The sequence below is a fragment of the Saccoglossus kowalevskii genome, chromosome 17, assembly GCF_978046115.1.
Source record: "Saccoglossus kowalevskii chromosome 17, keSacKowa6.1, whole genome shotgun sequence".
In the NCBI taxonomy this organism is placed as follows: domain Eukaryota; kingdom Metazoa; phylum Hemichordata; class Enteropneusta; family Harrimaniidae; genus Saccoglossus; species Saccoglossus kowalevskii.
Window position 1 is genome coordinate 26,126,046 of NC_140657.1, and position 26,513 is coordinate 26,152,558.

The 26,513-nt window shown below is 36.9% G+C and overlaps 2 protein-coding genes and 1 long non-coding RNA gene across 3 annotated transcripts in view; all 3 read right to left on the bottom strand.

Moving 5' to 3' along the window:
• Positions 1 to 433: 433 nt before the first annotated feature.
• LOC146732785 (uncharacterized) lies at positions 434 to 3,888 on the bottom strand. The gene is made up of 2 exons (XM_085491956.1): positions 808 to 3,888; positions 434 to 589 (listed from the first exon to the last, which is right to left on the bottom strand). The coding sequence occupies exons 1-2, from the start codon at positions 3,886 to 3,888 to the stop codon at positions 434 to 436; spliced, it is 3,237 nt and encodes a 1,078-aa protein (XP_085348082.1).
• Positions 3,889 to 9,256: 5,368 nt separating this feature from the next.
• On the bottom strand, positions 9,257 to 16,806 carry LOC102807468 (tetratricopeptide repeat protein 38-like). The gene is made up of 14 exons (XM_078005538.2): positions 16,740 to 16,806; positions 15,614 to 15,691; positions 15,405 to 15,486; positions 15,084 to 15,255; positions 14,651 to 14,833; positions 14,025 to 14,100; positions 13,601 to 13,720; positions 13,376 to 13,432; positions 12,495 to 12,533; positions 11,583 to 11,661; positions 11,202 to 11,367; positions 10,791 to 10,953; positions 10,426 to 10,499; positions 9,257 to 10,033 (listed from the first exon to the last, which is right to left on the bottom strand). Exons 1-14 carry the CDS (start codon positions 16,758 to 16,760, stop codon positions 9,943 to 9,945), a joined length of 1,401 nt encoding a protein of 466 aa, XP_077861664.1. The 5' UTR covers positions 16,761 to 16,806; the 3' UTR covers positions 9,257 to 9,942.
• A 6,397-nt stretch (positions 16,807 to 23,203) lies between these two features.
• The window catches only part of LOC144342269 (uncharacterized), a 67,103-nt gene continuing 63,793 nt past the window's right edge, over positions 23,204 to 26,513 (bottom strand). Inside the window, exons 2-3 of the long non-coding RNA XR_013418738.2 lie at positions 25,251 to 25,358; positions 23,204 to 24,970 (exon numbers count right to left, since the gene is read on the bottom strand). This is a non-coding gene — a long non-coding RNA (uncharacterized LOC144342269). The remainder of the gene's footprint in view (positions 24,971 to 25,250; positions 25,359 to 26,513) is intronic.

Genomic DNA, 26,513 nt, shown 5'->3' on the forward strand with positions numbered 1-26,513 from the left:
ACGTACCGCTGGTTGACAATTAGTCTGGTCCTGCAGCATGAGCAAGGTGACGAAGAGCCTGAAATGCCCTTACAAACTGCTGCTAGGCAGAGCTGAATACAGTGCTCACACTTTGATGGCTCGTGGTGTACTGACTTGCCACGTCCACCACACAACTCGCATGAATTTACATAACAAAGCCACCTGCAAGATGCATGCAACCTTACATTCCCATTCATACGCAAATATCCACATCATACGCTATACAAAGCAAATGCAACACTTGGCTTGGTTAAGCTCGACCAAGGGTCGGGCCAATTTTATTTATAAATTTAGCTCGCATTTACATAGCAGAAAACTAGGCTGATTTTCCTACAACATTGACTCCCCTCTCTAGAAATGTATCTACTCATGATACACTTTCCACAGGGAAATCAGAGCCTCACAAATGTACCTATTCAACTCTACTGAGATAGTCGGCCCCAACATTCTCAGAACCTTTAATACCTTCAATACGAAACCTGTAGGACTGCAATGCCAAAGCCCAACGCATCACCCTTGCATTTACCATTTTGGCCCTCTGCATGTATATAAGAGATTGGTGGTCTGTCTGAAGAGTAAACATACGGCCATACAAATATCTCTCACTGTATATTTTAAGGCATGTGCTATGGGGTAGGGTCTCTGTCTGATTGGCTCACATGTAGTCAACTTTATCTCATGTTCATATAGTGATGTCCTCCCTGGCAAATCTGTGAGTACTTCGCTGTACTGGGCTAGTAGCCGCCTCACTGCAACACCTTGCTCCAAAGTAAGGCTGTCACTCACCTTCACATCATTAGCAGTCTGCGTTTGCTGTAAGACTGGCACTGTCAACAAGTCGCCATGTGGTTGTACAGCCTCGTGCCCTTGTTCCGGGTCTGGTTCTGAGTCAAGAAGTGCTGAGGATGCCGTCACCTCCACATCATCCTTCTCCTTGGGGGCCGCTGAGCCAACTACATCCTCTGCTTTCCTGCAAACATACAACTTTAGTAAATTTGAATGGAATGTTTTTACTTTACCACCCATGTCAATCTGATAATCCACATTACCGAGCTTTGCCACCACTGGAAATGGGCCCTTCCACTGCAGCAACAGCTTGTTACTATCAGTGGGAAGTAGTAGCAGAACATAATCACCCACCTTAAACTGACGTGGTTTACTCTTTCTATTGTAAAACTTCTCTTGTCTCATCTGTGCCTTCTTTAGGTTCTCATGTGCGAGTTCACACGTCTTTTCCAATCTGTCCCTCAGATCGATAACATACTGGTAGGTGGTCCTTACCTCTGTCTCTTCTACCTCGCCAGTCCACAGCTCTTTAAGTATGGATATTGGACCTCTAACACTCCTCCCATATATCAGATCAAATGGTGAAAACCCAAGACTAGCTTGTGGCACCTCACGATATGCAAATAAATGTGGTGCTAGGTAGCGATCCCAATCTTTGGGTCTCTCGGAACTCGTTCTCTTCAACATTTGCTTCAGTGTGCCGTTGAAACGCTCCACCAGTCCGTTACAGGCAGGATGGTAGGGTGTTGTAGTCAACTGTTTTATTGAAAGTAATCTGCTCACCTCCTGCATGATACCCGATGTAAATTGGGAGCCTTGGTCACTCAAGATCTCCCTCGGTACACCAACCCTACAAAAAACATCCACCAGTGCCTCTGCTACTGTAGTAGTCTCAATATTCTTCATTGCCACTGCCTCCGGATATCTTGTAGCATAATCTACTACGGTGAGTATGTACCTATTACCCTTGTCAGTTATCGGGAAGATGGGTCCCACAATATCTACTGCCACTCTCCTGAATGGGATGTCAATACATGGCATGCGTCCCAAGGGTACCCTTACTACTCTACCCTTTGAACTTGTTCGCTGACAAATATCACACGACTGGACATAACGCTTCACATCAGACTGAACACCAGGCCAGAAGAAACTAGTGAGTACCTTATCCACAGTTCTTTGAACTCCTTGGTGTCCTCCTAATAGTGACTCATGGGCTATCTTCATAACCATAGGACGAAGCCTGCAGGGAACTACAACTTGGTGAATGCAGTCACTGCTCCCAACCTTTGGAGACTGGAATTCCCTGTACAACACATTCTTGAGAACAATGAACTTGGACTTGCGTCCGTTTCTGTCTATCCTCTCATGCCCCTGATCTGCCAAATACCTACATCTCTTAAGGGTTTCATCATCTCCTTGTTCGTCCCTAAGCTTCTGTGGTGTAATGACCTCAGCGAAGTCATCTGGTACCTTCAATGGTTTGGTCAGCCTACCTTCTGCCCTTTTTTGTGCTCGTGTCTGCATTGAAGATGTGACCTTAACTTTCCTCGCACACTCAGTGTCCACACCCTCTTCAGTCCACTTGGGGTCAGGGTCTTCAGGTCCCCTACTTCCTTCAATATTCCCCAACACTAGGTCGTATACTGGCTTCTCCATACATAGGGCATCTACAGTACCAACATAGAATGGTGTGTTAATGTATATTGTGGCTACTGGAGCCCTTCTAATTGTTCCATCTATCAGAACACATGATTGATGCTCGCCTGTAAGTTGGCTGTCAAATACCAAATCCCTGCGAACAACAACACCACTACACCCACTGTCCCTAAGAACCAACACCTTTGTCTTACCAACAAACCCACTTAGCACTGGCATAGCTCCTGTGGTGTGCTTATGAGATGACATACTTGTGGCTGGCGACTGCAGAGGGCCTGATACTCTACCACTTCCCAGCTCTTTGGCAGGCTGTTTGCCCCGTTTCATCGGTTTACCCTTAGCAGTCCCCTTGACCTTGTCCCCTGTCTTTAGTGGCACATGTCTGAAACCATTACCCTGTGGTGCAGATTGGTTGAACTTACTTGAAACCATGCTGGATGCCTTCAGACTAGCAGGCGCTCTGTGGTTACAATCCTTAGCCATGTGGCCTTTGCGATGACAAACATAACAGGTCAAATCTTTAATAAGCTGGCTCTTCCTAGTTCCAGCTGCTGAACTCGATTGCGATGGTGGAGTAGGAGTCTCTGGCTTACCTACTGCAGCTTGTGGTGCCTTTCCACCACTCCACGACTGCTTTTGTGTGGAACGCCCGAATGAGGAACCTCTCGCCTCAACGAACTGCTCTGACAACCTTGCCATCTCGGTCAGTGTCTTTGGGGATCGCTCCTTCACAAAAATAGCCAGGTCTTGGCCACAACTGTTCAAAAACTGTTCCTGCAAGAGAAGGTTCTTTAGACTATCAAAATCTTTGTCAATCTCTGACAGATCAACCCACCGAGTAAACAAATTCTCTATTCTGGCTGCAAACTGAATTGCTGATTCAACACGGTCTGGTTTAGCCATTCGAAATCTGGTACGAAACCCTTCCTCTGTTAGGTTGTATTGTTTGAACAACGCCGTTTTTACTACTTCATAATCATTTATCTCTGTAACTGCTAGACGACAGTAAACATCAAGAGCTTTACCTGTGAGCAATGTGCTCAAGTTAGTAGCCCAATCTGCCTTCTTCCATCTGACTGACACAGCATATCTTTCAAATCGCTGTATATATGAATCCAAATCATCCTTACTATCCTGAAACATGGGGAGTTTGGGGGCTTTTACATTATAGGCTGGCCTATGCTTGTGCTCATCCTCATCACTCTCACTGCCACTTTCATCACTCTCACCTTTCCTCAACACATCCCTTTTTACCCGTAGCTCCATCAACATTCTTTCCTCCTTCTTTATCTCCAGCTCACGCTTCCTCAATTCTAACAACTCCGCTCGTTCACCTCTAGCATCTCTCTCCCTCTCTCTAGCAAACTCAAGCAAATCCGCCCCTGTCAGTCCTGTCTCTCTTCCAAAGTCTAGCCACTTCTCCATATTAGGCGCCGGATTCAGCCTGCAAATCTAAACTGAAATACGATGGAAGCATCTACCACGCCTGTGTACATAAAGACGGCACTGTCCCTTGCCGAGTGGATAGCCAGGAGAACGGATATCTGAAATAAGCTAAGCTTAAGATAAAACCAGACAATATATTAGTAAATGAAAAATTACAAAATTACTTATGCAGCAAAAGGAAATATTATAAGCACAGTGAGACAACACCAATCAGTGCGGGTCACCCGTTAAGATGCACGTGCTCGATTTTTTCTTATAAGCCAATCCTGGCACGCTCGCCAAAATGTCACAGATCCGAGGATTGGCTAAGCACGCGGGAGCACACAATGAATGGTGATGACAAAGTGCATACAGTTAACTAAGCTATTTTATTCTCTAGACCTCATCAACAGATATTCATACTCAGAAATTAACATGAAACTTGTGCACAAGAACTTATCACTAATAAATCACGTTAATCAACAAATCAACGACTTCAATCTATTATCCGTTTATGCGAAATACAACAATATGCTTAATACACAGTTACGTAAAACCAAGTTGGTCCATACAAGACCTTCGGGTCAGGAAATTAAGGCAAAGCTAAACTTTGATAAAGTTTACAGTATCGGTGTCTTATTGTAGTCCTGCAGTGTTCTGTTACGCTCCTCAAATCTTGGCATCGACAATACTTCAGCTACCATCCACACCAAGTCCATAGAGCTTCTAACACTGCCTGTGCCACCAGTAACCGATCCGGGTTGATACAATAGAAACCATTCACCACCAGTTGCCAATATTAACGTATGTCCACACGACCACGATTCACCAGTTCACAATTACCAAGCCAAGGTTGATATGCCGTCACTCCCCTGTTCCATTCAGCAAAGGACAGAACCACAGAAACCAACAACTCGCCCTGTCTGTACACAGGTATAAACGTACCGCTGGTTGACAATTAGTCTGGTCCTGCAGCATGAGCAAGGTGACGAAGAGCCTGAAATGCCCTTACAAACTGCTGCTAGGCAGAGCTGAATACAGTGCTCACACTTTGATGGCTCGTGGTGTACTGACTTGCCACGTCCACCACACAACTCGCATGAATTTACATAACAAAGCCACCTGCAAGATGCATGCAACCTTACGTTCCCATTCATACGCAAATATCCACATCATACGCTATACAAAGCAAATGCAACACTTGGCTTGGTTAAGCTCGACCAAGGGTCGGGCCAATTTTATTTATAAATTTAGCTCGCATTTACATAGCAGAAAACTAGGCTGATTTTCCTACAACAAGTAGTACCATACATAAGTCATCATTGTATGCAGTTCTTGTAATATACTGATATTATATTTAGACAAACACTATACATTTTGGCAATTTCTGCCAAAAATTCAAAACGGTGATGAAACCACATGACTGGTCAAACCTATTTCATTTCTCTCAATAAAGTGTATAAACCATGTTACTATATTATATTATTTTTAGCATAATAAATCATGGCTATACATGAACATTCATCAGTTAAACCACTCATGAGAAACAAATGCGCAAAATGTAAAATGCGCAAAAGTGCTGCTGCAAATTGTAGATGACTATCAAACCATGTGACAGATCTGATTTATTTTTACCTGGCAGAAAGAGTTTCATGACCACAACAGTCTTTATACTTTGACATAAAATACTCTGATCGATCATGATATGTTCTATGTCATCTGCTTCAATTACCAGTGGACGATATATAATCGTCGGGTTGTTATATATTCTGTTTCATCTGCTTCAGTCTATTAAAAGCAGATGATATGCATTACTCGGGATGTGATACGTTCTATGCATTCTGCTTCAATTACCAGCCAATGATGTACAATCTTCGGGTTGTGATATGTTCTGTGTCATTTGCTTCAATTACAAGTGGATGATATACAATCGTTGGGACGTGATACGTTTCTTGTCATCTGCCACAGTTACCAGCAGGTGGTATGTAGTCATCGTTTTGTAATCGGTGTGTTATACGTTCTATATCATCTTCATCATTTACAATCGGGTGGGATGTAATCGTCGAGTTGTGGTATTGTGGTATGTTCAGTGTCACCTGCTTCAATTGCAATCGGATGATAAGTAATTGTCGTATTGTGATACGTTATGTGTCATCTGCTACAAATACAAGCGAAAAATATGTAATTGTCGGGTTGTGATACGTACTTTTGCATCTGCTCAAATGACAATATTTATCTTTCGCATCGATTGCGATACAAGAAATCCAACATTGAATATGTAACTAGATCATCTGTTTGTAGTTGACACAAAGACAGAACATAAATATATACATATGCTCATCATTGTTGTTTTGTTGTCTTCGATATTTGATGACTGACAATAATTTTGTCCCTTAACACCATTAAACAACATGTCATTAACCGTTTTCAACGGTATGATATATAGGTGACTAGTGCATTTTGTTTTTTTGTTTAAATATGTGATAGTAAGGAAAAACACAATTGTTTACGTATTATTTATAATGGTAGCAAATTTGTATTGTTTTTCAGTTATGGGTTTCACATGCTTCTCAATTTGACAGCCCTCTTTTTCTTTCTCACAAATTCGTATCATTTAAACACAAAATGATTGATACTCCTTTTCATTTGCTCTGTTGAAGTGTGAATATCTGCAACATGGCCTAGCGATTTGTTACTGAGGATACTACACTACATAAATAAAAGTAAATAATATCCGAAAGCTTTGAAAACACAGGACGTTTTGAAAAGCTTAGTCTATTTTCTTATAAATTATTCAAATACATTGCCATATGTAACGTACATAATATCAAAATCATATTTCGAAAGTGGTGGTCAATAATCTTAATATACGTAGATTCACTGTGATGATATTATGCCGATATTGGTAAATAATTACCGGGGTCAAGGGGACAATATTATCTGTTCATAGACAGTAAGTTAGATGTGCCAAATTGCCATACTCATTACACAAAACAGCAGCTACAAAAGGTTTATTATTACCATGGAAACAGTGGGATCACTGAAATGCTATTTAAGGCAGAGAACCAAAATTGTTTGGAACATAAAATATGCTTGTTAAGATATGAAAAACATTGTTAGTAACAGAATAATTAGTACAAATAAGGTACCACAATTTTAATATCCAATATGGAAATTAACATTATAGTTAACAATCTGACCAGCGCCTTCCTTATTTAAATAAAATACTGTATTGCATTAGTGATCGATGAGAAATGAAATCAACTTTTCGAATATGCCATTATGCTTATTTGTTATTTGGTGTGTCCAATGTTTTTTTCAATATGTATCAACACATTTTTACAAATAGACTACAGGATGTGAAATCTTTATACGACATATTCTCTATCATTAAAAACTATACCTTGAAAATTAAGACTACGTAAGCAAACAGACGTACAAAATATGTATCACATTCACATTCACTCGAATATAATAGAGGGCGACAAACCTGCTACTACTAAACAGGCACATGTGCATTGGCATTGGTGGAGGCTACTGATTCAATGATTGGATGGTACCTATCTTCACGTGTACACGCCACAGGACCGAATTAAACTGCAACCATATAGGAGGCCGCTGATTGGTAGATTGAGTGTGCATATTATGTTGCAGTGGCTCGTCACAAAATAAATTTATCGTGTGGTTACACATGCCTGATTTTCGATTAGACATTTGTGTTTTATGTTGAGTTGAACCAAATATGTGGAAAGTACGTGCATGTGCTGGTGAACTGTCTACTCCAGTGTGTCTGCGTGATACTGCCAACGCCATCCAGGTTCACCATATCATACAAGTGTTCTTTGGAAAGTCTTCACGACAAAAACCTGACCATGCGTACTGCGTCGTGGCCAATCTTCGACCGGGGCAGTGAAATACGTCAGTGAATCGTTGTGTAGACTGGGGAGCACTATTCTATATAAAAACACTTTAATATATTTAGGTGACATTTATGTATGCTAATTAGTTAATCATAAAGAGGCCACACAACTCATTATAATCGTATCTAATTATTATAAATAATATAAAAATAATAATAGGATTTGCCAAAATCAGTACAAATATGGTAATACATGTAGTTACATGAATTATGTATGACCTATGTAGTTTGGTAATGACGTTGTACTTCCATAAATACTAATTTGCATAATGCAAATTCCAAATATGTTATTTTGTCATAATTAGTGACGTACAAATAGTGTAATTAATAGGTATACATTTCAGAAATGTATGAATAATAAGTTTTATCACATGATTATGGTACTTATTATTCACAGTTGTGAAGCTTAGTGTGAAATATTGTTGTAATTGAAATGTATATCACATGTATATCAAATGTATTATGTGTGTTTCATCACAAGTTGATAGAATTGTTTTCATTACTGCGATAGAAGAAAATCTGGTTTTGGTAAGATGTTGATGCATTTTGGCCGTTTCCTGACTATGTCTCAGGGACAGCAAATAAAGAATACAATATATCATTGCAAAATCTAAGATGAACCTGCATAAAAATATAACGTAATTAAACTAACAGTTTTCAAGAAGAAGTTAATATTAGTTTGTTTACTAAAAAATATTCAATTAAAACAAACGAATCTTAGATGGGTTCAATCCAAATAACTAAAAATATAAAGACATTGGATTAGTTTTCAAGAAGACAAACGGGAATAACAATCTTCATAATAGGTACAAAACTGAGGGATTAAATCAAAGCAATTACACTAGCGTTTAAAAAAAAAGGAATTTACTTACTAAGGCTTGTCGAAGTATCCATGTATCCATAATGTTTTTTTTTTAAATATGATTGATTACAAATAAAAGCTTAATTGCAAGTAATTGCAAGAGGTAGGAAATTTATCTGGTCATCTGAATACTGTTAATATCAAGGATTTGGTCCTATGTAAAGCCCTTGTTCGTTTTTATTTTGACCTTTGCCAATTTACTCTAGTTGACAATGTTAGAATGAAAAAAGTGTGATATTGTCAATATTGATAATTCGTCATTTTTGTGTGAAAACAGTTTAATTCCTTGATGGTTTTCAGTGATATAAATTCAAATACATGTAACGAATTAGCACTTTGCAAGGTACGACGAAACTTTGATCTCCACTGATGAACTTAAATGATATTTTCCTATCTGGATAAAGACAATAATGACTCACCAACATACAAGACGTGTATACTTCATATAAGTGGATTTTAAAATGTTTATCTCAACATAATGAACATACTGTTGTGAACACTATGTTGTGTTCGGGAACTGTGACTCGCCTGGATGATAACACTTACACGTAGAGATACCGGATTCGACCCAAAGGAATACACATTAGTTCATTACAAAAAGTCCAGTTTTATTCATCCAAACGGTCAGCTGAGGTAACGCCTCGCTGCCCACTTTACTCTCCTTCCCTCTCTTACAAATATTACAAACTCTATCCTAGTTCTGTAAGGCTTGGCAGAGTAAACATGAGGTTAGTCAATCGCTACAGTCGTTGGCACGATCTCGTGGTTACCAGGGATGTGTCTCACGGTTAAAGCATTGCGTAATTAGTAAACAATCTATTTATCAAATTCCTGCATATGTTTACAATGTTCACTCCAAACTTGCAAGCTGTTGATTCTAAACAATTTTGCAATCTTATGTGAACCAAATGTACGTACGTGATGCCATTGATAGCATTACACTTGTTTTAAACCTGGCCACGTAATGAGTGAATATAAAACAATTAACATTTACCATCGAATATCGCAGAACTTTGTTTCCAGTACTACTAGTTGCATATGATAAAGGTGAATAGCACCAATGATATGATAACAATTAGTATATTATCTATATATAATGCTTCACATTTTTCAATTTATATAAGTTGAATGGGACACGAAGGTTAGCAACTGTTAACCCCTTAAACCGTTTCTAATTGATGAATATAGCCCAAATGATATAGAAAAAAAATTGTCATAATGTCTGTCACAAATTGAGAAATATATAATTCCGTAAATCGTAGTATATTCAATTTTATTCGAGACTTGAGACAGTAGCTTTTTCCAATAACCTTGCAGTCATTGGCGATCCAGGTTTTAACGCGTCTCGTTCATACAGAAGGCTCCTATAGAATAAAGAGTACAACGATTAGTAAACACACCATTTACTTTGAACACTACCTCCAAGCTATAAAAAATACTTTGCATGATCTTTAAACGTTTTTGCTTAGCGTAGAGAATCACGTGCGTGCATGATCGACGCTGCGCAGCGGACGGCGCACTCTATTCGCGCTTTGGACATGAAATGCGGTATCACCCAACACACTGACGGTGTCTAATTAATAAAAGCGGTCAAAGGACAAACTGCTCTCTGAATTCGTAGCCAATATTGCCTGATTGTAAGTAGTTTCGCGGCATTGGTGTCCCATTGTACACTCGATTAGTGCGACTTTCACACCATTTTACATGGAATTGAAGATTCGTTCAACGCTGTGGGTTTTATAAATAGAGTTTTTACCTTGCAAGTAGTTGATGTTCCATTTCCGGTGACTTCAATGCGGAATGAATGAGCATCAGGTTAAACAAATCTCTCTGGGTAAAAACAAACAACGTATCTTACCATCAAATATTCAATTTTGTGTGCGACTATGGAAAATATTTAATAAATCAACGATAAAAGCACAAAGTCTACCACGTCAAATAAAGTGAAAACATTCACTGTCACAGACAGTGTTCGGTTAATGATATTGATTTATTTTGTGGCGCATTTTGTAGCATGATAACTAAATTAATCATTGTAGTAAGCTCTCGTGGCACAGGGCAGTGTCAATTACATTGCTACTAGAAAATGAGACAATTGTCAATTAATGGAATAAGCTGTACCTGTGCGTCACTTCCAGTGATTTGTAGTGTACTGTACCTCACAGGATTAAACGTGTTCACCACCTTAGCAAAATCACCACAGTGATAGGCAATTAGTGATTCACAAATTGGTATTCCTGCTTTCTTGAATGCTTTGGCAACAGTGTGGTCCTTACTTGTGCTCCTATGAAACAAGTAAATCAACAATGTTGCGCAAGAAGTATATGTATATCATAACCGCGAATTAGAGAATAGTATACCAGTTAATACCAGAAAATTGTCATTTATTTAATAACTAATGCACTGATGTATAGAATCGGATAAGCAATGGTGTAATTATTCGTCCTTTTAATTATAGTAATAACATACTGGTAATAATGTTCGACATTTATTATATCATTTTACTCTAAATTTAATAATACGTATTTTCACCTAATAAAATTCCGTATTGATTCCAATAAATCATTTGCAATCCCTTGTTGTTTTGCTCCCAATGCGGCGATCATGAAGTGAACATCATTGAACACCAGAGCTTGATCTTCCACGTGAGTTTTAATAAAATTAAAAACTTTCAACCATCTTGACCCGACATTGACGCCTTAAGTAAAATATAAATTTGCATTTATGAAATTTATAATATTAAATAAAATATCACTGTACAATATTTACAAATTTAGAGATAAAAAAGACAATCTATAATTTCAAGGTCAAGAAAATTATAAACTCGCGGACACGCATAATATATAAAACTATAAATTTGATAATCTTTCATAGTGTATAGATTGTGTACTTTGCAACCGTGTATGTACAAACCTTCATATTCCAATCGTTGGAGGAAAGCGGCTGCATCTGTGACATCTAACATAGCCCCACTGTCTATCTTAGAGCCAAGCTTTTACAAAATGATAAATATGACACCAATTATACACTAACAGCTAAGGTATCAGGTATCAAGTTGTCATGCAATGTGGATAATGTATCGTTGTTGCGTATTCACAATGGTTAGTATTTACACCATAGTTTGAGCGGGGAAATGTTAATATAAAACAAGTTTGGAATAACTGATTTAATAATAACTGATTTAATTTTAATTGAACATCCTATAATTATTGTCCATCACCCTGAACATTAGAATTAAATTAGTTTGATGGATGATTGCGTTGTTGAACAGTTTTATATCAGCATTTATTTATTTAGCAAATATTTATCCGATTGAACATGTGTATACCCACTCATACTATCATTTCCTGTCAACAGGCTGAAGCTCATTTACAAACACGGAAATGAGGGACAACACATCTCGAGCATATACATGTAATGAGAAGAATACAGCAGTTATTCCGCAGAAACTGCTACTCCTTGCGACAAGTACAACTGCATCTTTTACGTGCACTGATAAAGGGAACAATAAACAGTTTTACGTCCCATCCAAAAGGTAGTCATTCTCTCGGTTACGAATGCCGAATCATTGTAAGTAGGTAGAATATACTCTTTTGCAATATTGAATGTGCAGCCAACCAGGGGAGTAGAACTCAAAATCTCCCTGATGATAGTGGACAAGACTAACTATAGTGCAGTACATCAGATAATATTCATAAGTTTACCATGGATCGGGTGGAGTTATTGTCCGGGTAGTGGTAGTTTTGGTTTCAAATAATTTGAGCAATTCAATGGCTATTGCGATCGTCTACATTTGGAATAACGTGTGTCAGAATAATTACTTACATATTCATCATACAGACTTAAAGCTGCTTCGTAATCACCCTATATGCAAGAAAGACAAAAATAACACAAAATGTCATCGACTGACACTCAGTATCGTAAATAATGTTTACTTGTATTGGTACACGTTGCATGTGCCTATCAACAAATACGTGACGAGATCTGTATACACAATAATGCAAGATTGGGCTATGTTACTTGGAGCTATGCATCATCAAAGGGGCTCTGCTTAAAACCATGTGTCGCTCTAAGCATGTGATTAGCCTGTGAGTATGAATATGGAAATATTCTAATGGTACAAAAGCATTTAGCAGAGACAGCAGAAGTGGGGTTCACATTCAGTGTCATTTGTGAGTTCCCTGGATAGTTGCTACTAACGACGACAATGAAGAGAACGCCTAAACATTGAGGCTGTCCAAGCTAATTGACAGGGCATGTAGGCATTACAGTTTGGCAGGGGTATGACATATTTGTATTAATCTGCAAAACGATAAGATAATGGTGATCCTGGTCTGACAGTCCGTAATCATGTACTCTCCTGATGTAATTGCAATCCTGTGCATGTAAAAATGTTGTGTGCAACCGACTCCACTGCCAAAAAGCGAGAGAAATGTGGTCAGCTCCCTCCTTTTGAAAGTTATGATATGGTCATGGTGTAACTGAACAAAATATTGCTAGCTGCACTTCCAATTCTCCGCCAATAAAGGCAATGGCTTCACGTATTTGATACATACAAGAAATCTATAGACAGAGTTTTGAATCCGGCTATAAACTCAATTTGTAAGTTCTTGAACATCGCACCAGTACAGTAAATTTTATAAACTGTTAAGATCTGAATGTTGGCAAATTTGCTCCATTCGATTATTGAAAAATCAGTTTCCTACCTTTTCAATATAATAAAGGCCCAAATGCCAATATACATGACCCTCAAATGCGTGTTTCTGAAAGAGAATTAGCAATCGTTACTATCAATAGTTACTCGGCATTATTCGAATGATTGAAACATCAAACCGCAGTGCATAATTAAACAATACATAATGCATATCAGAGAAAGCACACACAATATACCAAATGGTTCTAGTGAATATAAATATCTTTATGTTAATCACCTGATTGTTATGAACTGTGTCATTAAGATAACGTATACCTTCATCATATCTGCATTGCATCTCCATTACATGGGCTAGTGTATGGTTAGCAACGCCATCACGGGAATTCAGTTCTAATGACTGCAAAAAAAGACTGCATCCTGCAATTACTTTGTGCTGCTCTAAGTGATTTGGCTATCTACTGTGATATATTCGTTAAGTACCAGTCATTTGTTTTATGTTTAGGACTTGAAAATTCAATTTGATGATTACATATATAAATATCGTTTGTGTACGTTCTTATTGCATGGATAGCATATTCATCGGGAGAATATTTACTACATAAAGGCTATTTCACAAGGTTTCAATGAAATTTTAGCTTTATATATATATATATATATATATATATATATATATATATATATATATATATATATATATATACCTGTTGACATTCTTTTTCCGCTTCATCGAGGAAGTTTGTCTCTTCCAATCCAAAAGCATGCCAGCTCTTCAAGTACCTGGTATGAAATAAAATGCACCTAGTTTAGGGTAAGTTTTTCAAAAACGTAGAAAAATTCGAACTATCTAATTTAAATTTGCGCAATATGATGACAATACAAAACAATATATAATTGACGATGTCATGGAGTGAAAAAAGTACAGATCAGGGAAGTGCTGTAACTTTAAACCCATGTGCACGTTGGTTATATGAAAATCTACGAAATACGTTTAACAGTGTGGGCTATGGCTATAATGAAGGCAAGCTGGACATGTTGACTCAATTAAATAATCAACAACATCAACAAAGTCAAAAATAATGTTATGGACTAATGAGTCAAACGTGAACAAACATTCATATGAGCGTTTTTCACCACAGATGGATACCACACAGTCCAAAGAATTCCTTCAGTATTATGTATATTATTTGAGTAGATATGAACCTAAGTTACTAATGTCACTAATGTTGAATATAAAAAGCGTTTTTGCTGGTTTCCAAGAAGAAGTTAACAGTATCAGACAGGCAAACATTTGCAGGTATACGCCATGTGCGCTGTGTTTTACACTTACCCATACATGCTTTGTGATATTTTTCCTGACTTCCAGAAGGGCATTAGACGTGCAGCACAATCTCTGTACTGTGCCATTTCACCTCGATTGAAGTAACAGTCGATGGCGAATCGAAAAGCCAACATATCAGTTGGTTGCTGCAGCAATATATTTTCCCATGTATCACTTGCCCCAGTAAAGTCCCTATAATATGATGAATAAACATGGTCACCAATTGTTTCTGTCATACCCTACTCAAATACTAAGTATTTCAACTTTTTAAAATCATCACATTATTTTATCTCGTTGCAATATCCGAGTAAATATTTCTGCTCTATGTGGTTGTATATGACATCAGCAAATTGGCGGGGCGATTTGCCGTGTTCCTGTGCTTGACAATGTTGCGTGTTTATCACATGTCGGTAATATGTGTGTAATTTATATCTGTACTCACCCCTCCGAATACAACTTAACAGCCTTAATGTGTAACTTTTCTTTCCATGTTATCATATCATTATTCGCGCTTTGAGCCATTTTTTCAATATTGCTTTTTAGTTCAGGGTTATTCCATGTGGATGTTGTACTGCCAAGTAATGTGAGACCATTTGATATAATTTGACCAAAAACTACAAAGAGACAAATACCGACTTAACTCATAATTTATACGAATCAAAATAATAGTATATATTTAGTATCGTGTATATACACACTATAATAATTCTGTCAATCAACATGTGGACATTTGTCACCTTAGTTAATAACAGGAATCTCTTACCAAAATTGGGGTCGGCGGCTGTCATTCTTCTGATAGCACCGTCTATTCCACCAACACTGTCGTCAGAAAACCCACTCATGTACTAGAAACAGAAATCGATGCATGAAAATGTGAACTCCAGAAAAGCGTCTATAATTGGTTTTATAGGGAAGATATGTGATTGGTTGAGAGGTTTTGATGTCAAAAAAGAAATTTTATAAAATATATACCTGTGTGACTATTGCATCATACATTTTAGCAGCTTCATTGCTCGTAGTTGACAATGGGAGTCCTATATCTTCCCATTCCTGAAAATAGATAGTAAAACTTGAATATACTATAGTTACGATTGATATATTTGAATATTATATTTAACGATAATATTTGAAGATATTATTGTATTTACTATTATTTTCGAGGCGCATCAAAAATAACACCACTGCCAATACCTGAACAATGTGGGAGGGGTAAATATTTACTGAACCGGAACACGGTTGCATACATGTAGGTCACAGGAGAGAGGTCAAAAGTTCTTAACTAAAAGTATTATTCGAATCTGAATTACTGCACTTATTACGATCGTTGCAAATCGATCGACACAAACCGTATTACCCTAGTAAGTACACACTTTTTGAAGTATCACAGTAATGATAAGAGTACTTTGGTGACGACACAGGCCAGCTACGACGCGACGGGCCGATCAAACTCCATGTTTTCTCAAAGGCAGGTGACCAAACAATATACCTAGTAGCTCGCAATATATTATGTCACAGTATTGTGAAAGTAAACTACGTAAATTACCTCCAATCATTCCAGCTCATGGCGTCATCTGAATTTATCGCAGCTGGCCAGGGTTTCAAATTACGCATGCGCACATGACTACAAACAAAAATCGTGGAAGAATTAATAATATTTTATTTTACTTCATACATTCGCAAAACAAATTTTCGCTCTGCAGATTTGTGATAAAATACCATTAACATTTTAGCTCTTCGAACTCTCGTCGTCCCATATCGGGCGATGTTCAATCGAAAAAATACATTTAGTACGCAATCTATTCATCAAATTCCAGTAGTCTATATTTATAATATATATTCTAAACATGCAGGTTGCTGGTTCTAAACAATACTACTGCAATGGCTTGTGAACCGAATGTACATACGTGATGTCATTGATGCAGTATACTGGGAAAACATGAAGACTCCTCCCCCGACAAAGCCCAACAACACCATTCACTCACGGCGCAAGGGGTCGATCAAATTCTATGTTTATTCAAACACAGGTGACCAGAGGATATGCCTAGTAGCTCACGAGATAGTACGTCACAGAATTGTAAAAGTAAACTATGTAAATTACCTTACAATCTTTCCATCTCATAGTGACCTCTGAATTTATCGCGGCTGACCAGGGTGTAAAATCACGCATGCGCACATATAGACCGATCTGAAACGGCTATTGCTTAAAGGTGTGAATCGGGCCAGATCTGAAACAGTGCGCGATATACCTTTGCGTGAAGCATGCTCAGCTGATCACTGTATCCTGTTTGCTGCACACCGCGCTCTCTTGTCCGTTTCAAAAGTTAAACGTTTTCCATTCCGTCGAAGCTAGTTTTTTGCTGATTCATTAATCGCTATTGAAACTGAGGGCACTGAAGGTAACTCAAGTTTTGTATGGCTAATATATCGCTGAAATTGCTGGCAAGGTTTAGAGTAAATGTTTTTATAATGCCGCGAAAACGAAACGTTTTTCAAAAATAGTCTATTTTCATTGTTAGAAATGGAGTCCCTTCTCTACGTTTTGTCCCGGTTTAAATACATCGTTCTGTAATCGGTAGTATCTATCGATTTGGTATAGTTGTGTGTTTTTTTGTCCATACTACAATCGGTTCAATTCAGTGTTTTAATATCATAGAATTGAAGTTTTTGCGCTTTGTTCACGATTGTGTGTTGTTTGAGGACGTCATCTTAATCCCAAGTATTAGGGATTTCAGTCACATGACCTTCGGGATCGGACAGTGTGTGGCAGTCACTATGCCTCAAGTTTAATAATAAATGGTTCAAAAATTATATGAGAAAAATGAAGGCAAAACTTGTTGCTGCCACTCAGGTGGGTGAGTCAATGATAGAAAGTGGACAGAACTGCTTACATCAGAATGGAACAAGCAAATTCTAAAAAACACTACAAAAGATACCAGCGGACTCCCTCCAGTGTCACAGACACTTGGGTTGTGTGAACTTTCTGGTGGCGCTACTACTGGTGCGTTTTCTTCATTTGAAGATGCCATTGCTGAAATTGCTGAAACCATCTCACATAAAACAACAAACACGAAAATGAAAGTTTCTGGACTGGTCATCTCAATCAAAAGCACAATGTCAAGCTAAAGGCCAACATCGGGGACTTTCAACAACGAACTGCGAATACTACCAATAGTAACTGAATATTGGAATAGAATATCTGATACAAATACATTACAGCTTACGAAGATGCTAAACTTTTTTGCAAAATACATGTGCTCCCAAATTTTAATTATGAATCGGACATAGTTCACAAGCTTTTTGGGAACATCGCATTGGAAAATTAACAAGCAAAGGCCATTGCCATAGTCCGCCAATTAAATTTTCACAAAATTATGCTCAAGTTGAAAGGGAACATAGAACTATTTCAACAATCTCACAAAGGTGTACAGTACACCAATGCAGAGTTGGAAGAACACTTGAAAGAAAAATAAAAATAAATCAAGGAGTTATTAGCACTCCCCAGGATAATGCTCCAAACTCTGCAGTACGTCCACCTCGTACGAGAGAAGTTGAGTTTCGTTTGCAGAAGCAGAAACTGGATGCAAAACTTCATGAGCTGCGAAGAAAGCGTCGAATCAAACGACAGAAAGAACTGTTACGATTATATACAAATTACCCACAGTTACTAGTCAACAAAAGATGTATCATAGAGGGTACAAGTGATCTGGAAAGCTTTTCTGCCACTGTCATTGAACTTGTTTAACAAGTGAATACAGAATAAAGTATGAAGAGGAGAAGGATGAAACTACATAAAATTCTCCATTATTGTCAGATTTTAAGACACAGATTTTAAGGACCACTTTGAAGATGTGTAAATTGTAAAGTGATAAACCATGTGAACTGTCTCATATATATTATATACATTTATTTTGATATTTGGTATTCATTAACAGCATGTACATTTAGCAGTGTATGAGATTATTATATTCTGATATTTTTTTACTAATAGTTTCATCCAAATTGTTCTGGAATAACCAAAAATATGGGTTGTAAAAGTATTCAAAATATAAATTTTGTTGCGTTGGTAAAATATTTTAGATTGTCGTATACATTCATTCAAATTATCGTATACATTCATTCAAATTATCGTTTCCCAGTGCACAACTGCAGCAAGTTTCATCCAAATTATTTTGGTATAACTAAATATTTATGGGTTATGAAAGTTAATGTATTCAATATATTAATTTTGTTGTTGTTTTGTTTGAATATTAATTTATTCAAACAATACAGTTTGTTGCATGATATTTGAGACTAGACAGAATACTGATAAATTATTTTGCAGTACATACATTTAGCAGATTGTTCTGCTTGTCAATGTGGTATTTTATTCTCAAATATTTATATTAATAAGTGGTTTGCATGGATACAGGCATTCCAGTTTAACACAATGTTCAAATTGTACTCATGTAAAAAGTTACTTGATAAACTCACAAAAATGTTGTTTCAATTTATTAATATTAATATAATATGGTATACTAATATCGTGACTTCATTATGCAATTTAGTTAAGAAATAGCGAAGTTACACAAGATTTGTTTTTGTTCTACCATTAGTGTAAATAAGTGTCTGAAATTGATTGAGTCATAAAAGTGCTGTAACTTGTCAACAAGATCTCCGACTTAGATCGTGTAAGGTGCACTGTACTGCTCTTGTGGTGAGCTATAGTGTTCATACATAATTTCCCCTTACAAAAGTATGCGTCAAGGCACATTTCCTTATCGTCACTTTGTGGAGAATTACACTCTGTGTCCCAAATATTTGTTGTTTTGTGAGATACAACTATTTAGTAGTTGGTCTGATGTTTTGTATTGTTAAAATTTTGATCATTTGTCTTGTTGATTTCGTTTGAATATGCCGCATAAATTGAATAATTATTGGTGACCGAAAGGATATTATAGGAAATTTGAGAGAAAGGCAAGTCAAAAATTTAGGATGCCGACCAGGCTCTGCTTCAGCACGTTTTAAAGTCAACCACAGGGCAGTTGCTTGTGTGCTGTATCTGATATGATGCTATAGAATACATTATCATTATTTAATTTTATTATGTGTTTTATTTATGTGTTTTTTCTTTATAGCCAACTAGGCACTTTTTTTCTTTTCATGAGACATGTTCCCGATTGCTGTCCATAAATATTCCTTATTGCTTTATTTTTGATATTTCAATAAATGTATTAATTAACAAAATTCAAAAGGTTGATTTTTTCAAACATTGGCTGGGTTGTACTAAATTTTCAAATAAGATGTCTTTATCAAACGATTGGCTGTTGATAGGGACTTACATATGTCTTCTGATATTGGGATGTTCATTTCTTGGAAAAGTGATATATAGAGATGGCATACAGTTCCCGACATATTACAATTTGAAATTACGCCTACTCAATTAAAACTACCAATCACTCATCCTTCACTTCCCTGGTGAACAATTGTACCATAACTCAACTGATCAGAAGTTCAATTAACAAAATCATTACCAATGTTTGCTACATTTCCCTAAGACTTTGTTTACTGCCAGTACTGTTCCCTTGACATTACACATCCCAAAATTGCCAAAGGTAGTTCGATCGGTTTTAGAATTACAGTCAAAATCAATTTACAGGATTAAAAATTAATAAGAAAATATAGGAATGATCAGAATGAAAACAAATGGCTTGTAGTAATAGTAATAATAATAATAATAATGTATTTACTTGTATTGCGCTATTTACAGTAATAACTGATCAACAGCGCATGACATAAAACTACAAACTATACCAAAGAAAGAATCATTACAAATTATATGCTTTCTTGAACAAATAAGTTTTCAAATGTACCTTAAAATCAATAATATTGTTCCATTTTTTTTACACGTTTAGGTAGAGCATTCCACAAACGTGGTCCTATCACCACATGTTACTAAACGTGATAACGGTACAGTAAGTAAGTTTGAAGATGACCTGAGTGTGTACAAAATGTCACATGTGTATGGAACATTTCGATAATACATTTTGGGGACTTGCCGTTGAGGGCTTTGTATACTAACAGCATTAATTTATATACAATACGATTCTTTACTGGAAGCCAGTGAAGAAACATGAAAGAAGGTGTAATATGGTCATATTTTCTTTTCTTCAAAACAATCCTAGCTGCTGCATTCTGTGCCCTTTAGATGATTGGATATTCGTTATACAATACAATAAACTATTGCAGTTATCAAGCCTTGATCCCACAAGAGTATGAACAATAATATCGGTAGTTTTGTTGAAAGATATTTTCTGATCTGGGAATTTCTATACATGTTACCTGACTAACCTGGCATGCCATATTCAAATGTATTACATCACACCCAGAATACGTACATCATTCCTGCCAGAAATTATTATCACTGCTAACATATCACCTTAAACTAATCAGCTGTGTTTATGACTTTACACAACTTTGAAAGATATAAGGCCTGTGTATCATATCATCAAAGCTGAATAATATTCTCACCTTGTTGTTCACATCATTTTGCCCATTACAGGTTCATCACCGTCTGTTTTTTGATTTATTTTGGAAAATAAATCGGACCTACTGAGCGATATAATGTCCAAAGGTGTTCAGATAACAATACCCAACATTACCATTAATGAAACTTTCGATATAAATCTTAGAATATTTAATTTATTTAGAAACAGTTGCGATATATAAACTTCATTTGGCGTGTATGATGTAAAAGCCTGAACTAAAAAACAATAATCATGTTTCATTTTAATGTACAATGTACAATAAACAAATGTTCCGTAATCTGTTTATTTTATTGGCACACTCCACCTGACTCTGAATTAAGTGCTACGTCCTTCGATTAAATTCATGTTCTAGCAAATTACTAATGGTGATTTGCATAATACTATTTCATTTCTTATCATAGTGCAAATGTGAAAGTAGATCTATTGTTATTGCGCCCTCTAAGGTGGAAGAATTAACCATTTTTCTATGTACAAACTCTAAATGAAGTTGTTTTGTTATAATTGTGACTCTCTACATAGGAAGAGTACCTAATTTTCATTAAAATGTAAATCAATTTTTTTTCTGCGCTGTAATATGAAATTGTTTAATACACATGAGAATAAATAATAGGATGTTCGTCACGAATAATCTAGTCACGTTAAAAATGAATTACGTAGTATCTTATGTCATTTGTGTCTGAGTCTGCCCATCATAGTCAAGCACTGATTGTATATACGATGTATGAGCTTTTTCTGTTAGTCTGAACATTCACGTTGTTCATGAAACCGTTATTTCCAAAGTTGCAACATCGCTAGATTATATGCCGCAAAGTGCATGTTATGCCACTCTTTGTTTCCTTTGAGAAAAAAGGCAATATGCAAGCAATTACACGTTAAAGGTAGGATAACGCCGTCTTGAATTAGTTTTCGCGTATCTGTTGACCGACTTATTTAGTTGATTACTAGCGAATTGCTGTGTTATATCTGTCATCGTTTAGGCAGGCGAGGTCCTGGACGGAACTTGGCTCAGTGATTTGGAACTAATTACGAGATAACCGTCGCTATTCGGACTACTATTTCTGACAGTTGGTATCCGTAGTTATTAATGTAGTGAACGATTAATCAAAAGATATAACGTATTCAGTACTTAGTGTGATTGGCTTTATGATTGAAGGTTACGCCCTAGAGTCTTTTTACTGTTTTGTAATTGGTTAGAGTTTTGAAAATGAATAAAGAGAGTTTTGAGTTGATCTTGGCGAGTACTCCACGATAGACGCAGTCTAAGTCGAGTCCTGGAGAGTCTTGGGCGAGTCTTGAGTCAGCCTTGCGATAGTCTTGGGGATTTTTTCCCTGGGCGCTGTGTCTTATAGAGTGCTCGACTGATCGACTAAGACTTAAGTTGAAACGTATTTTGTTGTGTGTGTCTTATTTGACTGTAAAGCTTAAGTGACTTTCCCGATCCCGCACCTCAAGGGGACGAGATATAGAGACGAGACGAGTTTCCCCCCTGACAAGTGTGGAGAACCCTAGAGGAGAAGATTTCTCCCAACTGTTCTACTGCCAACTGGTGTAAGCAATTTTAATTCGAGTTGACGAGGGTTTGGTGAGCTTCACAGCGAAACTAAAGACACTACGACATTCATATAGAGCTACAATGACTTGTTTTGCTGAGGTTAAAGATTTAATGAGATTTACAGTGACTTGACAATTCGTGTAACATTGTAGACGTTTGAAGACAATAATTTATATCCTCGTACTGACTCATATTGTTTCGTTTAAATAGTCACCGAAGTTTTAAGTTTCAACATACGTTTACATGTCATGTCTTCGTTCTTTTCTATATCAAACTTTTGTTGGTTTATTGTCCGCGGCTTAAAAAGAACTTTATAGACACTAAAATAAAGAAATCAGGGAAATATTCTCAGTAGGGGTTTGGGTTAATGGGACTGCACAATCTACATCAAACGAAACAGTGATTTATTCATTATGAGCAATTCCTTTACTGCTTTTCAGATGAAATGCATAGATGTTGGGGAACTATAACCACAGTAGGCATTCATTGATACACTAAGTACAGATTGTTTTTTTTTATTTCCTTTGTATTGTGACGTGTCGGGCACATCAAAATATCATACAAATACAGCACATCAATCTCCCCTATTTATCACTGTCAGCGATCCCATGCTAACTAAGTAGCTACTGGAGCCAAAGTAAAAACAGTTAGTGGTGTTAGGACCAGTAGCAACTACTTTTTAATTAACCCATGTTTGTAAATAGCAAATATGTTCAGCTGTTTACAAAACACGAAAATGGTTTATCAGTGATTAGCCTGGCATAACGGTTGCACGATTTTTATCACCGATTTGTCTATTCAAGCAATCATGATTAATTAAAGAAAATTAGTTGTTCTTATTAGACCCAGCACATTGGTCAACGAACATGTCATGTAATGAATAACTTTCAAATGATGACACGTTTGTCAAACTCTGAATATTATTCAACGAGAAATACTTGCCATGGAATCCCTAAAAAATAAAGCATATTATTCTATACTAAGTTAATGGTCAGTGACTGTCATGTTGATATATAGACCAGATCTGCGTGTCATGCTCGCCAATAAAAAGTATTGATTCCATAGTGTTTAGGCGTATGTTTCCCCGGACACAGAACACTGATCATGCCATCATGCGTCACATCTATCGTGAAAACAACCAATCACCCAATGGTTGTCAACCACAATAACACCCATCAGTTGTGTGCACGTACGTCTCTTCATTACATGTGCTGATATAACATGTGGTTTTAATAGTATTCAGCATGAGTGGGAGTCATAGTGTTAAAAACATGATTGTCTCCTTATCGTGTATGAGGAGACACGCATGTCATTGAAAATGCGTTATCGCAAACGATTGTATATACAACGGCGGCACGGTTATTGCGTATCTGAATGATAAACGACTCACTGAACTCAGTAACAATATTTGAGTAGGTTTTTAGTGACAGGTCCTTGTTAATGTTTATAGAGGTGTTACAGTTTTGGGGGTAATTCGGGTAATTATTCTCAATGACTACACGTCGGTTACACTATACTTATACCCAGATTTATGATCTATGAATGCATTAACAAACATACACGCACGCGAAGTACCGCTTTATGGAGGTGTTTTCATACTTCGTCGCCAGGTATTCCTGGGTCGTCCCCGCTAACGTCTTCTGGTGTCCAATGCAGGGCTGTGCGGGTGATGTTGTCCTCTCTTCTGATGATGTTATGTGCATGCACATTTGTTTCTCATGATACTCAAAACTATTTTTTTAAATTTATAGTCAGACGCATTTAATTTATTTATTTAAGCCAAGTGACTGCGTCATATGCAGTGTCATCATTGCTTTATCCGCGGTAATATCTTTAGGTTTTCAATCCACAACAAGCGATTTTTTACCCGGTGTTATTGTCTGACTAGGTGTTATGTTTGGAGGGCAATTAAATAATAACAGCGCCACACACGGCGAAATTCCAAATTAACATCATTTAAAAAAACTGGTTTGTATCTTCATGAGTGTGTGTTATGCCCTAACGTGCCAATTACTTTAGTTAGTAGTCAGTAATATCCACCAATTTCAGATCATTTTGAGATGAAACCGTTCATTGATCTTTTGTGTTCATTAGTCGTCGTCTTGGCCTTTTTGAATATGTCACTATTCCTTTCGTCAATTGTTACTTTTAGCGAAAAGCCAGCGCAGCTTGGACGAAATACCGCACATATACTTCTGGAACGATGATGTGTTATTTGTCAACCTTCTGCGGATTGTCTTCAACCAGTATATCCTATAAGATGTGATGCAATACGTTATCAAGTTGGAAAATAAATTATAAAATTGAAAATCACGATTCAATAGAGATGATAATTAACTTGTTTTTACCATAGTATTATGTAACAAATTGACAATTTTTAAGATGGTAATTTGTTTGGACTAAAATAGGACAAATGTGAAATATTTATTTTTCCGATTCGCAAAATTATAAGCTTCCAATTAGGCATTTATTACCGCAACAATCAAATTACATATATATTAATCAATGCCTGGTGCATTATAGTATTACATACCTGTTTACGTAATGAATGTCAGCGAAGTGCGCCAATTGCCCAGTGTGATGTGAAGCACAAAGAACCCCGCCAGTTATGCGTTACCGACCCCAAACATACCATGGTAGCCTACAGATAAAGAAATAGGCATTATAGGTAATTCAACGTTAAAATAATACCACGAAGGATCCAGCACATAAGCGCAGACTTGCAAACTATTGTGTATGAAAGTATAGGTAATCTAGAATACCTGACGGATAAAGTGAGTAAAGATACATCTAACCAAGGCAACTGTCGTTATCTCAGATTTCAGTCACAAGGAAAGACACCATATGTCAATGCCTGGGCTATGGTTTAGTGGTTAGCGTGTTCACTTCGCATCAGTGAGGTTCTGGTTGGATTTAAAGAGCACAACAGTATACATTTGAGTACAGTTTGTCTTGTTATTGAAGCACACAATGATGAATTAAGATTTTTGTGAAGCTGGTGTGCATGCGAGAACTTGAAATTATCAACTACGACAAAAGAGATAGCAGTGATCTTTATGCCTAAAAACTGAAAAAAACTAACTATATTTCTTATTATCAGTCCGATTGCATAAATTGCCAAATCCAACGATAATTAGTTGGCAATTGTTATGCAGTCAAATTTACTTGTACTGTCAATTATGTCTATTTTTACTCAAAGACACATCGAATTAGCTCGGCCATATCACATATTCAGCCGAACAAAGTACTAACATGACGCATTTGTCTCTTATCTCTACAAATGAATGACGTGGTATTCACTGAGGTCAATACATCGACAGGATTGAAATGCGTTTGACAGTGGCACTCTCAAGGATTTATTAGATTATAGCTGGGCCGAATTATCTGGTAAAATACATAACCTTACTGTTCATCATCTGTATGACGACTGAAATACAATCCCAACAATTAATAACAATACAAGTTGCAAACTGTACATGCCCATGAATTGAATGACTCAGCTAATCATTAAAATGTCGGTAGACCACTTAATGGTGTTTGATTAATCATCATCTGGAGTGCTGGATACTTAAATAACCACACGTGCCCGTGGTAGCCCATTTAAAATTCACTGGTCGAATGTTTTTTTATGTCGGCGTGAAACATATGAACTAAAACTATTGTTTACCTATAAATCATTTCTGAAAGAACTAGTCCTGGAATCACGACTACCAATTTAAACAAAGAAAAAGAAACACGCTCTGTTTTTGTCAGGTTAATCTGACAACAACAACAATAACAACATTATTGACTAACA